The sequence below is a fragment of the Martes martes genome (genome assembly GCF_963455335.1).
Source record: "Martes martes genome assembly, chromosome: 1".
Taxonomy (NCBI): Eukaryota; Metazoa; Chordata; class Mammalia; order Carnivora; family Mustelidae; genus Martes; species Martes martes.
This window is the reverse complement of record NC_137888.1, coordinates 204,571,647-204,582,889: the sequence shown is the minus strand read 5'-3', so window position 1 is coordinate 204,582,889 and position 11,243 is coordinate 204,571,647. Positions and strand designations below refer to the sequence as shown.

Here is an 11,243-nt window from a genome sequence, read left to right as displayed (position 1 = left end):
CAAGCCCCTCCCCAACAGCGTTGCTCCTTACCATCAGGGCTGGGAACTGACTCACCAGGCTGTGGAGGGCACAGAGGTGACGCAAGTGGCACAAGGTGGCCCAGGCTGTGCAGTCCCGAGCCTGGGCTTCTTTCTCCCCAGCCAGGCCCAAAGGCATCAGATTAAGTCACAGTGAAGAGACCTGATTTTACCCTCAACTGAGCCCCACGCCACAGGCTTGATGACTGTCACTTCTGCCATCATCCTGTGATGAAGGAGGGCCGTAATCATGCCCATTTCACAATTAAGACAACCGAGGCCCAGGGAGGTTGAGCAAGTCACCCAAGGCTACCCAGTGGGGTGAGTAAGAGGCCAGATCCCACGTGTCTCCCGCTTGGGCCTTGTGGACCCATAGACTCCAGACAAGGCCACCCCCCACTGACCTTGAGCCTGTAGTGGGAGCTATCTAGACTGGCTGGCCCAGGGTGATAGGCCCCCAGGGGAGGGCCCCAGCTCAGCCCCGAGGATCTGGGCTATTTCTGCCTGAAAGGGGAGAAGGAAGTGGTTTGGCCCCTGTGCTGGGGAAGGAGGTACAGCTGGCTCACATCCGGGCCTGCCTGGTCTGTTAGACACGAGCTCCTACACTCACGGCCTACGGGGGGTGGGGGGGTAGTAGGGCTCCCTAGCATGTCTTAGTTTTTGAAAATCAGAAGAAAAGAAATGAATACAACAATAACGAATATATAATAATCCAGCCTGGACTAGATGCCAATGCAATCATAAAATATCACTTTAAATGTGGTTTTAGTGGTGTGTTTTGTTACAGAGGAGGTCATAATGTGGCCCCGTGTGCATAAGGATGCCCAGCCTGTCCAGGTTTGACCCTGCCTCAGGCCTTTGCCTGTGCTCTTCCCTCCACCTGTAGCCCTCTCTTTCTGCACCTCACAATCAAGTTAACTCCTACCTGTCCCCAAGCGCCTCTTCCTCCAGATCAGTTTAACCCCCCAGACCCTCCTTCCTGAGAGGCTGTCTGCTTTAAAACGTTCATCATTTCTTACTCTTCTTCATTGCTTGCTAGATTATAGATGCCAGGAGGGGTGGGGCTTGCACCCCTTGGGCTCCCTCTCGGTCCCCTGAGGATCTGGCACACAGTAGGTGCTCAATAAAGGCTTGTCGTGGGTGAAGCCAGGGTGTCCCTCCACACAGCTCAGCGGCTTTTCTGGACGGCATAGCACACCGAGGGCAACCAGCAGAGTCCCAGTCCCGCCCCTGGGCTCACCTGCTTAAGGAAACAGGAACAGCCTGGGGGCAGCAGCCCCACCCCGCTGACGTGCAGACCCTGAATCGAAACCAAGGCTCCTGCAGGCTCTGAGGAGCAAGAGTGAGACTCGTGAGAGCATCCGCTGCCCAGGGATCTCCCAGGTAAGTGCAGGGTGGGAGTCCCTTAGCCAGCCACACGCCCACTTCTGGGCCTGCCCGTGCTGGGTGACGCCCGGGCCCCAAGAGCCTCAGCATCCTCCCAGATTTCTAGAAGACAGAGCATGGGAGCCAGGCTGGGCCAGAAGGAGGGACAGGGTGGTAGAGACCAGAAAAGCAGGAGGAATTTCCAGTGGGAGCTGACCGTTGGAAAACGGAGCTGGGGCTGGGGGAAGGGCATTCCTGGCAGGGAAACAGCATGGGCCAAGGTATGGAGGGAAAGAGAGCTTGGTCAGTTTGGGGTAGAGCAAGGATGTCCTTAGGGCTGGAGTGTGGGGGACAAGGAGATGGGGGAAGCCCCAGTGTCTGGGTCAGGAGGCCAAAACTTAGTATGGATTCATTCATCCCTGGATATTCATCATCAGACACCCCTGCACACTCGTCTGGGCCTGCCCAGCGCCAGGTAGTACTGGGGACCCAGAAAAATCCAAAATGACCTAGACCTGGGCCCGGTCTCTGGGCGCCCTTGATATGGGGGAGACAGAAACAGACGCAGTGCTTTGTGCATGTCAGTCTATTGATAGTAAATAGCTCGGGCGCTCACCCAGGCCCCTGAGCTTCCCACTCACGTCTCCCCTTGCCAAACCAGTGTGACAACAGGACTGACCCCTGTGGTTCTTAGGATTGCAAGCGACCATTAGCCATAACCATCTGGAAACTTGAAAGAAAAAAATCTATTACTTACTAATCCCTGGTGTGTCCACGGCCGGCCAGGGGGCATACAACCAGGTTGCAGAGAGGGACCAAGCCAGCGCACATGGCCCTGGGGTTCTGCTTTTATGGGGCTTGAGGGGGGATGGCTAGGGTTTGGGGGGCGCACTCCTTATTAGTGAGTGTATAACAAGAGCAGGAATTTGAAGCATGGGAAGAGGAAAAAAAGAAAAGAAAGAAGGGGGGGGGGAATGATCCGAATGGCCAGTTATCGAAATCCACTAGGATGTCTGAAATAAAGGAGCCTCGTGGTGGGGCTGTGGGGGTGGGGGGAGAAGAGGGGGAGCATCCTGGCTCTTTATCTAGTTGTGCAGCTCTCAACGTGTTTATTCGTGATAGACTTCAGTGAGTTCAAGCAGATGACTTGGCAGTCAAAGCTTAAGTCAGGCACTTGAATTAACAGAAAGAAAAACCAACTGTCAGGACTCACACTACACACAGACACTTGACCTCCACGAGGCAAGGCTAGGCAAAACTTGGGCAGGAGCAGAGGGGAAGATGGGAGACAGAGAAGGGGGCCAAGGCTTTGTCTAGGGGAAGAGACAGGAAAGCTGCCTGGAGGAGGGGATATTTTTGCTGGGTCTTGAAGGATAAATAGGAGTTCTCCCAAGTAGAAAAAAGAACAAACCTGGACACTACCGGATTCATGAATATTTATTATATACACAGAGCGCGTAGTTCTGAAGGAACTGTATTTTCCCAGGCAAATATCGTCATATCCCCAAACTACAGATGAAACTAAAGGCACAGAGATATTAAGTGACTTACCCAAGTCACACAGCAGCTGAGTGGGGGAGCTGGGGCTGGAACCCAGGCTATCTGGCTCTGATTCCAGGCTCTTTGCTTTGTCACCCAGCTTTATTAAATATTTCTTAATAGATCTCTTTAATTTTACTCGTCCCAGAATGCCTTTGGGCCTCTCCCGGGAGGGCGTGCTCCACATCTGTCTTCTGGCAGAAGAAAGTCAATATTGACCGGGTTAGTCAATATGTCCCCACCTCTGGAAACAGCCCAGTAACAATGACCTTCTGCAATATTGAAACATTAGATAGGGCCGGCGTAGGGGGTAGGCCAGGTTAGGGACAGAATTAAGGGTGACTGTGAAGGGTTCAGAGCAGACCACCCAGCAGGCCATGACCCTGTGGCTGGTTTTGCATTGATTTGATACTCTTCTACAAATCAGGACTATTGGGGCACCTGGGTGGCTCAGTTGGTTAAGCGTCTGCCCTTCGGCTCAGATCATGATCCCAGGGCCCTGGGATGGAGCCCAGTGTCGAGCTCCCTGCTCAGCGGAGAGCCTGCTTCTCCCTCTCCCACTCTCCATTATTGTGTTCCCTCTCTCACTGTGTCTCTCTCTGTCCAATAAATAAATAAAATCTTTTAAAAATAATTCTTAAAAAATCAGGACTGTTCTTTTCCTTCAGCTCCCGACATCATTAGCTCACAATTCCAGTGTTACCTTGAGCTTAAAATGTCGAAACTCATGTGAATTAATGTTGTTGCCCCTGACATGTTACAGATGTGGCTTTGGTGCCACCAGACATGACGATGTTGGGAGCAAAGGGAGTTACTCAGGGCATCTCTCTAGTGTTTCTTCACTTACCATTTTCTTTTTAAGATTTTATTTGTTTATTTGACAGGCAGAGATCACAAGTGGGCAGAGAGGCAGGCAGAGAGAGAGGGGGAAGCAGGCTGCCTGCTGAGCAGAGAGCCCGATGCAGGACTCGACCCCAGGTCTCGATCATGACCTGATCATGACCTGAGCGAAGTCAGAGGCTCAACCCACTGAACCACTCAGGTGCCCCTTCACTTACCACTTTGCCATGTCCCCATAGCTCCTGGGATGTTGATATTTATTTAAATAAAGTCAGTTCGTCTTTTAAAAAAGTATTTGAGAGAGAGAGAGAGAGAGTGTGCACACTAGCAGGAGGGACAGAGGGAGAGGGGGAGAGAATCTCCAGCAGACCCCATACTGAATGTGGAGCCCAATGCAGAGCTCGATCTCGAGACCCTGAAATCGCACCCTGAGCCAAAACCAAGAGTAGGATGCTTACTGTGCCACCCAGGTGCCCCTCAGTAAAGTCAGTTTTTAAGCTTAAATGCATATATTTATAAAGGGAGCTTTCTAACACTTGGTAGTAATGGTGTAATAAGAGTAGAAGGACAAGGAAAAATTCTGGGAGGATTTTTGGAAGGAGCCAATGAATGAATGCATAGTAGGTGCTCAAGAAACACAAGCCAGTTTCAAGCCTGTTGCTCTCACCAGCTTGGGGGACTTACCCAAGGAGCAAGTACCATGAGCTGTAAGAACAGAACAAAGTATAGGAGGTGGACCAGGCTTGACTCTCTCTCCTCCCTCCTACTTCCAGGTAACCGCTCCCCAGAAAGCCATGACAGAGGCAGGAAAACTGCCCCCACCACTGCCCCCTCGACTGGACTGGTTTGTGCAGACGCAGGTGGTTCAGCTCTCCCAAGAAGGGGTACCTGCATGGTTCCATGGTGCCATCTCGAGAGAGTAAGGACACACACAAACCTTCCACCATGCCTTTCGCCCTCTTTCCTTGTCTGCCCCCACCCTGGGCAGATTTTCTACAGAATTCTGGACTCAGCTTGACTTGGTGAAAAGAGCTCTGAAGTCCTGGGCAGGTGGGGACTCAGCATGGGACCTGGGCCAGTTACTTCCCATCCCTGGACCTCAGCTTTCTCGATACTAGTGGCCACCGGATCAGCACTGCCAGGGACCCATCCCCCAAAGTCAGGCATCCACCATCAATCATGGCAGGGTACAGCCTCTGAATCCTTCTTTTTTTTTTTTTAAGATTTTATTTATTTGACAGATAGAGATCAAAAGTAGACAGGGAAGCAGGCTCCCTGCTGAGCAGAGAGCCCGATGTGGGGCTCGATCCCAGGACCCTGGGATCATGACCTGAGCCAAAGGCAGAGGCTTTAACCCACTGAGCCATCCAGGTGCCCGCCTCTGAATCCTTCTTAACACATTGTCCCAAACAGCTGCTCTCCATCCATCAGGGACATGACCTACATGCGCTTTCTACACTGGACCGAGTTCTGAGGACATGAACAAATACATTTCATTAGTTCACCCCCTTGGTTCTCAAACAAATGAAGGGAACATCTATGGCCACCATTAGCCTAGAGACATTGAGAGAATGTCACGAAAGCCACAAAGAGGGCAGATTGGCTGCCATCTCTGAGTTTTGGGGCATGGGCACCCCTAAGAATATAATGTGAGCCACGTGTTGCAATTTTAGTTTTTAGTAGCTATAGTAAAAGAAGTAAAAAGAAACAGGCAGAATTAATTTTAATCTTATCTTTTCTTCAACCCAGTATATCCAGGATATTATCATTTCAACATGAGCACTAAAGTCTCACTCATGAGATAGTACCCATTCCTTTATCCTATAGTGAGTCTTGAAACTCTGGTATCCTATGCCAAAAGCACATCTTAAAAACCACATTTTAGGGGCACCTGGGTGGCTCAGTGGGTTAAAGCCGCTGCCTTCGGCTCAGGTCATGATCCCAGCGTCCTGGGATCGAGCCCCGCATCGGGCTCTCTGCTCAGCAGGGAGCCTGCTTCCTCCCTTCTCTCTCTGCCTGCCTCTCTGCCTACTTGTGATCTGTCTGTCAAATAAATAAATAAAATCTTTAAAAAAAAAAACCACATTTTAAGTGCGCAGTAGTTACACGTGGTCAGCGGCCTCTGGAGTAGACAGCTTGGGTCCCAAGTCTCCCCATCTTGTCCTATAGAATCCTATAGAAGGCCACCTTCCTTCCTCTCTGTGACCCCAGGATAATCATAGTCATGATGATGGTGAGTACTAGTAGTAATTTGGTGAGCAGTTACTGGGTATGAGGGCATTTCAGGCATCAGGAAGGCAGGCAAGGGCAGTGGGGTATAGGAGAAAGTCTGTCCTGGGGTCAAAGTCATCAAAGGCCTTCTGCCCCTGATGGGAACATCCCTGAGTATCCCAAGGTCTGAAACCACCACAACAAAGGGGTTAAGGTTTGTTCAGTCCTGGGATGACGGGTGCACATCTCCCTCCTGTGTCTGTCCTTCCAGGGACGCCGAGAATTTGCTGGAGTTAGAGCCACTGGGATCCTTTCTCATTAGAGTGAGTCACAGCCACGTGGGCTACACGCTGTCCTACAAGTAAGGCCCGGGCTAGGGCCCAGGGAAGGGGTGGGAGGGCTCCAGGGTTTCCTGGGAGGGGGCAAGGGGTGTATCATGCCACAGCTGCTCAGAGAGCAACTGGTGTAAAGTTCTGGCCAAATCTGGCTGCAATGAGCAGCTGCAGGTCCGGCTATAACCAGCAGATGGGGGCTTGGTGGTAACAGCCTATGTGTCTGAGAACAGGGGCTGCTGGGAGCCCAAGAGTGGCTACTGCCCTCCCCTAACCACCCCTCCCCATTCAGCCATCTGCTTGGCAACTCTTTGACTCCACCCGCAGGGACATGTTAAGGAAACTTAGAGCAGTCCAGCTCCTTAAGGCCTCAAAACCTGACGAGGCATCCCACAGGATTCAACAACACAAACTACTTTTCAAAAAGGACACCAGGCCAAAGGAATTAAAAAAAAAAAAAAATCCAATGGCTTCACAGCAGAGTTACCCACCATGGGAAAAGTTTAGGCCCTGAGTCACACAGTCTAAAGCTTGGCTCTGCCACTTACATGCTGTGTGACCTTGGACAAGTTACTCAACCTATCTGTGCCTCCCCCAAAGTCCTCATCTCTAATATAGGAAGGCTAAAGTCATTCAAACTGTTGTGAAAATTAAATGAGATATAGTAAGCACATAGTGGGCCATTAATAAGTGCATCCATCCATTAACAGACCATTTATCGAGGACCTGCTGTGTGCCAGGCACATAGACTTAGCCTGGGGGCCTGACTCAGATTTTCACTACCATCACTTCTACCAATCCTTTGACTCCAGCCAGACACCAAGACACTTTTATCTGCGGTAGCTTATTCCATTTTTGTGAGAAATCCCGAGGTCAGCCTTAGTAGCCCCACGTTATAGATGGGGAAACCGAGGCACGGTGTGGTTAGTACCAGTGTCACGTGGCCTAAAAAATGCAGAAGGCTCCTGGGAACCTAAACACTAGAGCTGCAGCCTCAGTGCCACCAGCTGGGGGAGGGGGTGGGGGGAGATGGGGTCGGAAGGAGGAGGAATAGGACTTCTAGCCCCAGCAGTGTCACTGCAGAGCCCAGAGCTGCTGCCGCCACTTCATGGTGAAGCTTCTGGATGATGGGAGCTTCATGATCCCTGGGGAAGAGAAGGCCCATGCCTCGCTGGACGCCCTGGTCACCTTCCACCAGCAGCAGCCTTTGCGGCCACACAGGGACCTGCTGACTCAGCCCTGTGGGCAGGTAAGGGTTGGAACCCCTGGGGGACTGTAGCCGCCCTCACAGGGGCCAAGCCCCCAGACTCATTTTGTTCCCATGCTCGCCCTTCAGACTCTTGTGATTCTGTCATGCTTGTGGTCCCTGCCCTCCCACAGCCCCACCCCTTCTCATTATCCTTCCCTGCCTCACCCCAGCCCCCCAGGCTAATTTGTTACAAGGGTTCGTTTGTGGGGGTATAACCTTGGCTGATCTATAGCAATAATATATCTCCTTATAAGGCTCATGGGAGGGGAAGGGGATAGGAGGAGGGAGAGGGGGGTGCTCCTACTCTCAGAAGCTACTGTGGGAGGGGCAGGCTTCCATACAAGGTTCATGGGCAAGGCAGCTCCTGAGTGCCACCTTCTAGGGTTTGTCTGGGACCTTGGGACCACCCCCATCTCCCTCCTTGGGGCTGAGCAGTAGATGCCCTCTGCCCTACAGAAGGATCCAGCGAACTTGGATTATGAGGATCTCTTCCTTTACTCCAATGCACTGACTGAGGAAGTCACCAGCCCCGCACATGTCCCCAGGGAACATCAGAATCCTTCCTCCTCCTATCCCAGGGCTGCACCCGAGAAGGTATGTGACAGAAAGCTCACATCTCCAACACAGGGTGGGGCAGGGGCAAAAGTGGCCAACAGCTGCCAGAGGAGACTTTCTAGAGTGAAAATTAGACCCTATAGCTCCAAGTATAAAACCTTCCAGTGATTTTTCAAGACACTGAAATGAAAATCCAAACTGTGACCTCAGCTACTGCTTGTGCCCAGCACCAGCCCAGCTCCAGCCTCTCTGTTATCCTTTCTGTTGTTTTGATGCATCAGGCTAGCCTCAGGACCTTTGCATGTGCTGGTCCCACCTCAGGACCTTTGCACATGTTGGTGCCACCCACCTCAGGGCCTTTGCACATGCTGTGTGTGCTCTGCTCCCAGATTTCCTATGCCTGGCTTCTTTCTTCAATTCTTCAAGTGTCTCCCTCCCCAGACTCCAGATTGAAAGTAGTCCCCTCTGCATTTTCCATCACCTCACCCTGTTTATTCACTGCAGAGCTCTCCTCACAATTTAAAAAGTCTTCTTGTGGGTTAAAAATTTGTGCATTTTCATGTTTCCTGCCTGCCTCCCCTATCAGTCTGTGAGCTCTGGGAGGTATTCACAGTTTAACTGGTCTTTTCGTGGGTTAAAAGCTTATTTGTAGGTTTTCATGTTTCCTGTCTGCATCCCCTATCAGACTGTGATAGTGAGTGGTGTCCTCCATGCCCCACACAGCAGGGAAGTTCTGATAATAGTGGCAATGAAACAGGCGGGTAGGATGAACATTAGTGGGTGTGGAGCTAAGTGATGAAGGGAACAGTCAGGGAAGACCTCCTGGGGGAGGTGGTATAGACCTGGGATGCATAGAATAAGGAGGAGTTAGTCACACACAGGGATGCAGGGAGGGTGTTTCAGGCAGAGAAAAGAGCACATGCAAAGGTCCTGAGGCTCAGTGTATTTGCAAAGCAAAACAACAACAAAAGCCAGTGTGCGGATGGAGTGGGGTGAATGAAAGGGAGGTCGCTGGGAGGTGAGGGACCAGGATCAGCAGGAGCCAGTCATGCAGGGCCTTGGGGCCTGGGTGAGGAGCTGGCATTCTAGTCCAGGCCGGAAGTGCAGAGGGGAGGTAGTGCAGTGGAAGTTGCCATGAGAGAGCCTGTGGCTGCCAACTGCAGGAGGGGCTGCCTGGAGGCAGTAAGGAGGTGGCAGGAAGGAGGCAGGGACTGTCCAAGGCAGGGACTGGAAGGGACCAGAAAAGGGTCCCTGGGGGTGGAGCAAGAAGAGGATATTTGAGGCATTTTAGAAGGGAATCTGGAGGTGGGGGGTGAGAAGAAGCGAGCCGCTGTCATGGTTTGAGTCCCTGGGCCCTCCATTATTTGGGAGGTGATCCCAAGATGTGCCACTAGGGGAGCGGGGAAGTGGGACAGGAGAGGGCAGCCCATGAAGGGCATGTCAGGGAGCAGGTTCCCCTGTGGGCAGCCAGGGTTTGGTCTCCCCCGGGAAGGCTGGGACTCTGCATGGGACATGCACACCGGTCACCCTACCTTAGGGGTAAGGAGTTGGGGTATTGATACTCCATCTCCCATTAGTCCTTGGTCAAGTGCTGCTCCTGGGAGATTTTAATTCTCTGCGCTTCTGGCCTGCCATGGGTTCAAGGACCCCAGCCAGAGTCCCCACTGCTGGCCTTTGGGAGTGGAGCTGGGGGCACTGAGTGCTCAGGGCAAAGGGAGATGGATGGGGCATTGTCGGGATCTGCCACCAAGGTCACCTGAACGACCAAGTAGATCAGGGCCCGAGGACCCCATCTGGCCTGTTTCTGTCTGTCCCATGAGCTAAGCATGGCTTTCATGTTTTTGAGCGGTCAAAAAGAATAAAAATAAAAGTAATATTTCATGAGCTGTGAAAATCGGATGAAAGTGGAATTTCCACATCCATCAAGTTTTGCTGGAATGCAGGCACACTCGCTCATTGACGAACCGTCTCGGCTGCCTCAGAACAGAGACTGTGTTTTAGGTTTGTTACCTAAAAATATTTACTCTCTGGCCCTTTATGAAAAGAGTTTGCCAGTCTCTGGGGGAGATAATGAAGCTGTTCGTGCGGATGGAGAGGGGGCATGGGATCAAGTTTGGGGGTTCACTTGGGGTCCTTCTCACCCCTCCAGATGTCTGAGTGGGACCCATGTCCCAGCCTCCAGGGCAGATTCAGAGCTCTGGTGGGTGGGATGGCCCAGGTCTCACCTGCTCTTCGTTTCAGACCTCAGCAAGCCCGGTCCTGCTTCACTGGCCAAAGGGAAGGGAGCCACGAGCACAGATGGACAGAGTTTCCACGGAGGAAGCCACTTCCTCCTGCCCCCCGAAAGCTCCTCTTGACAAGGCCTGCCGGAAACTCTGGAGGAACCTCAAGACATTCCCCCAGACAGGCAAGAGGGTCCAGCAGCAGCTGACATCCCACCTGCCATCTATGAACTTGTCATCGCTCTGGAGTGCTGGGCCACCGACAGTGACACACAGCTCAAGGACCACGCCAGGTGACACACACTGGGAAGATAATGTCGACACAGACCGCTCTGTGGCCATGTCCCTTGCAAGCCCCTCATGGCCCCAGGATCGGAGAGACAGAGCTGACCCACCCAGGAAGGCCTCAAGATTGGCCAGCTGGAGCGAGGCGACCCCGAGGGTCAAGGGTTGGCACCAAGCGATAGTGAGGTCCCTGTCCTCAAAAGTGTCCAGACCAGAGACAAAGGACTTGGCAGAATCCCAGAAGGACTGGCTCCCTGAGGAGTACCACCCACCACCACCCTTTGCCCCTGGGTACTGTTAAAGAAGAGCTTTGTCCTGGCTCTGGGGGTTGCTCACACCGGACCCCTCGTTATTTACCCACCAGTCCTCAGGAACCGAGAAATGTAATAAAGACATTGCTTGGGTCTGGTCCCGCCGTTGCCAGTGGGGTGACCTGGTGATTTGAGTAATAGTAACCAGTTACAGGAAAGGTCTAGGGCACCTACTGTGTGCCAGGCCCCACGCCAAAGCTTCCACTTTCATTATTTCTGTTCAGCCTCTGAGCAGGCCCAAGAGGTAGACTCATGCTGCATATTTTAAAGAAGAGACTAAGGGTCCGAGAGGAGGAGAGGCACAGCCAAGGTCACC

General features: G+C 52.3%; 1 protein-coding gene across 1 annotated transcript; it reads left to right on the top strand.

The window, feature by feature from the left end:
• The first annotated feature begins 1,355 nt into the window (after positions 1-1,355).
• On the top strand, positions 1,356-11,038 carry HSH2D (hematopoietic SH2 domain containing). Its single transcript, XM_080821251.1, has 6 exons — positions 1,356-1,401; positions 4,536-4,681; positions 6,245-6,334; positions 7,389-7,554; positions 8,011-8,148; positions 10,351-11,038. Exons 2-6 carry the CDS (start codon positions 4,557-4,559, stop codon positions 10,915-10,917), a joined length of 1,086 nt encoding a protein of 361 aa, XP_080677377.1. The 5' UTR covers positions 1,356-1,401; positions 4,536-4,556; the 3' UTR covers positions 10,918-11,038.
• The last annotated feature ends 205 nt before the right edge of the window (positions 11,039-11,243 follow it).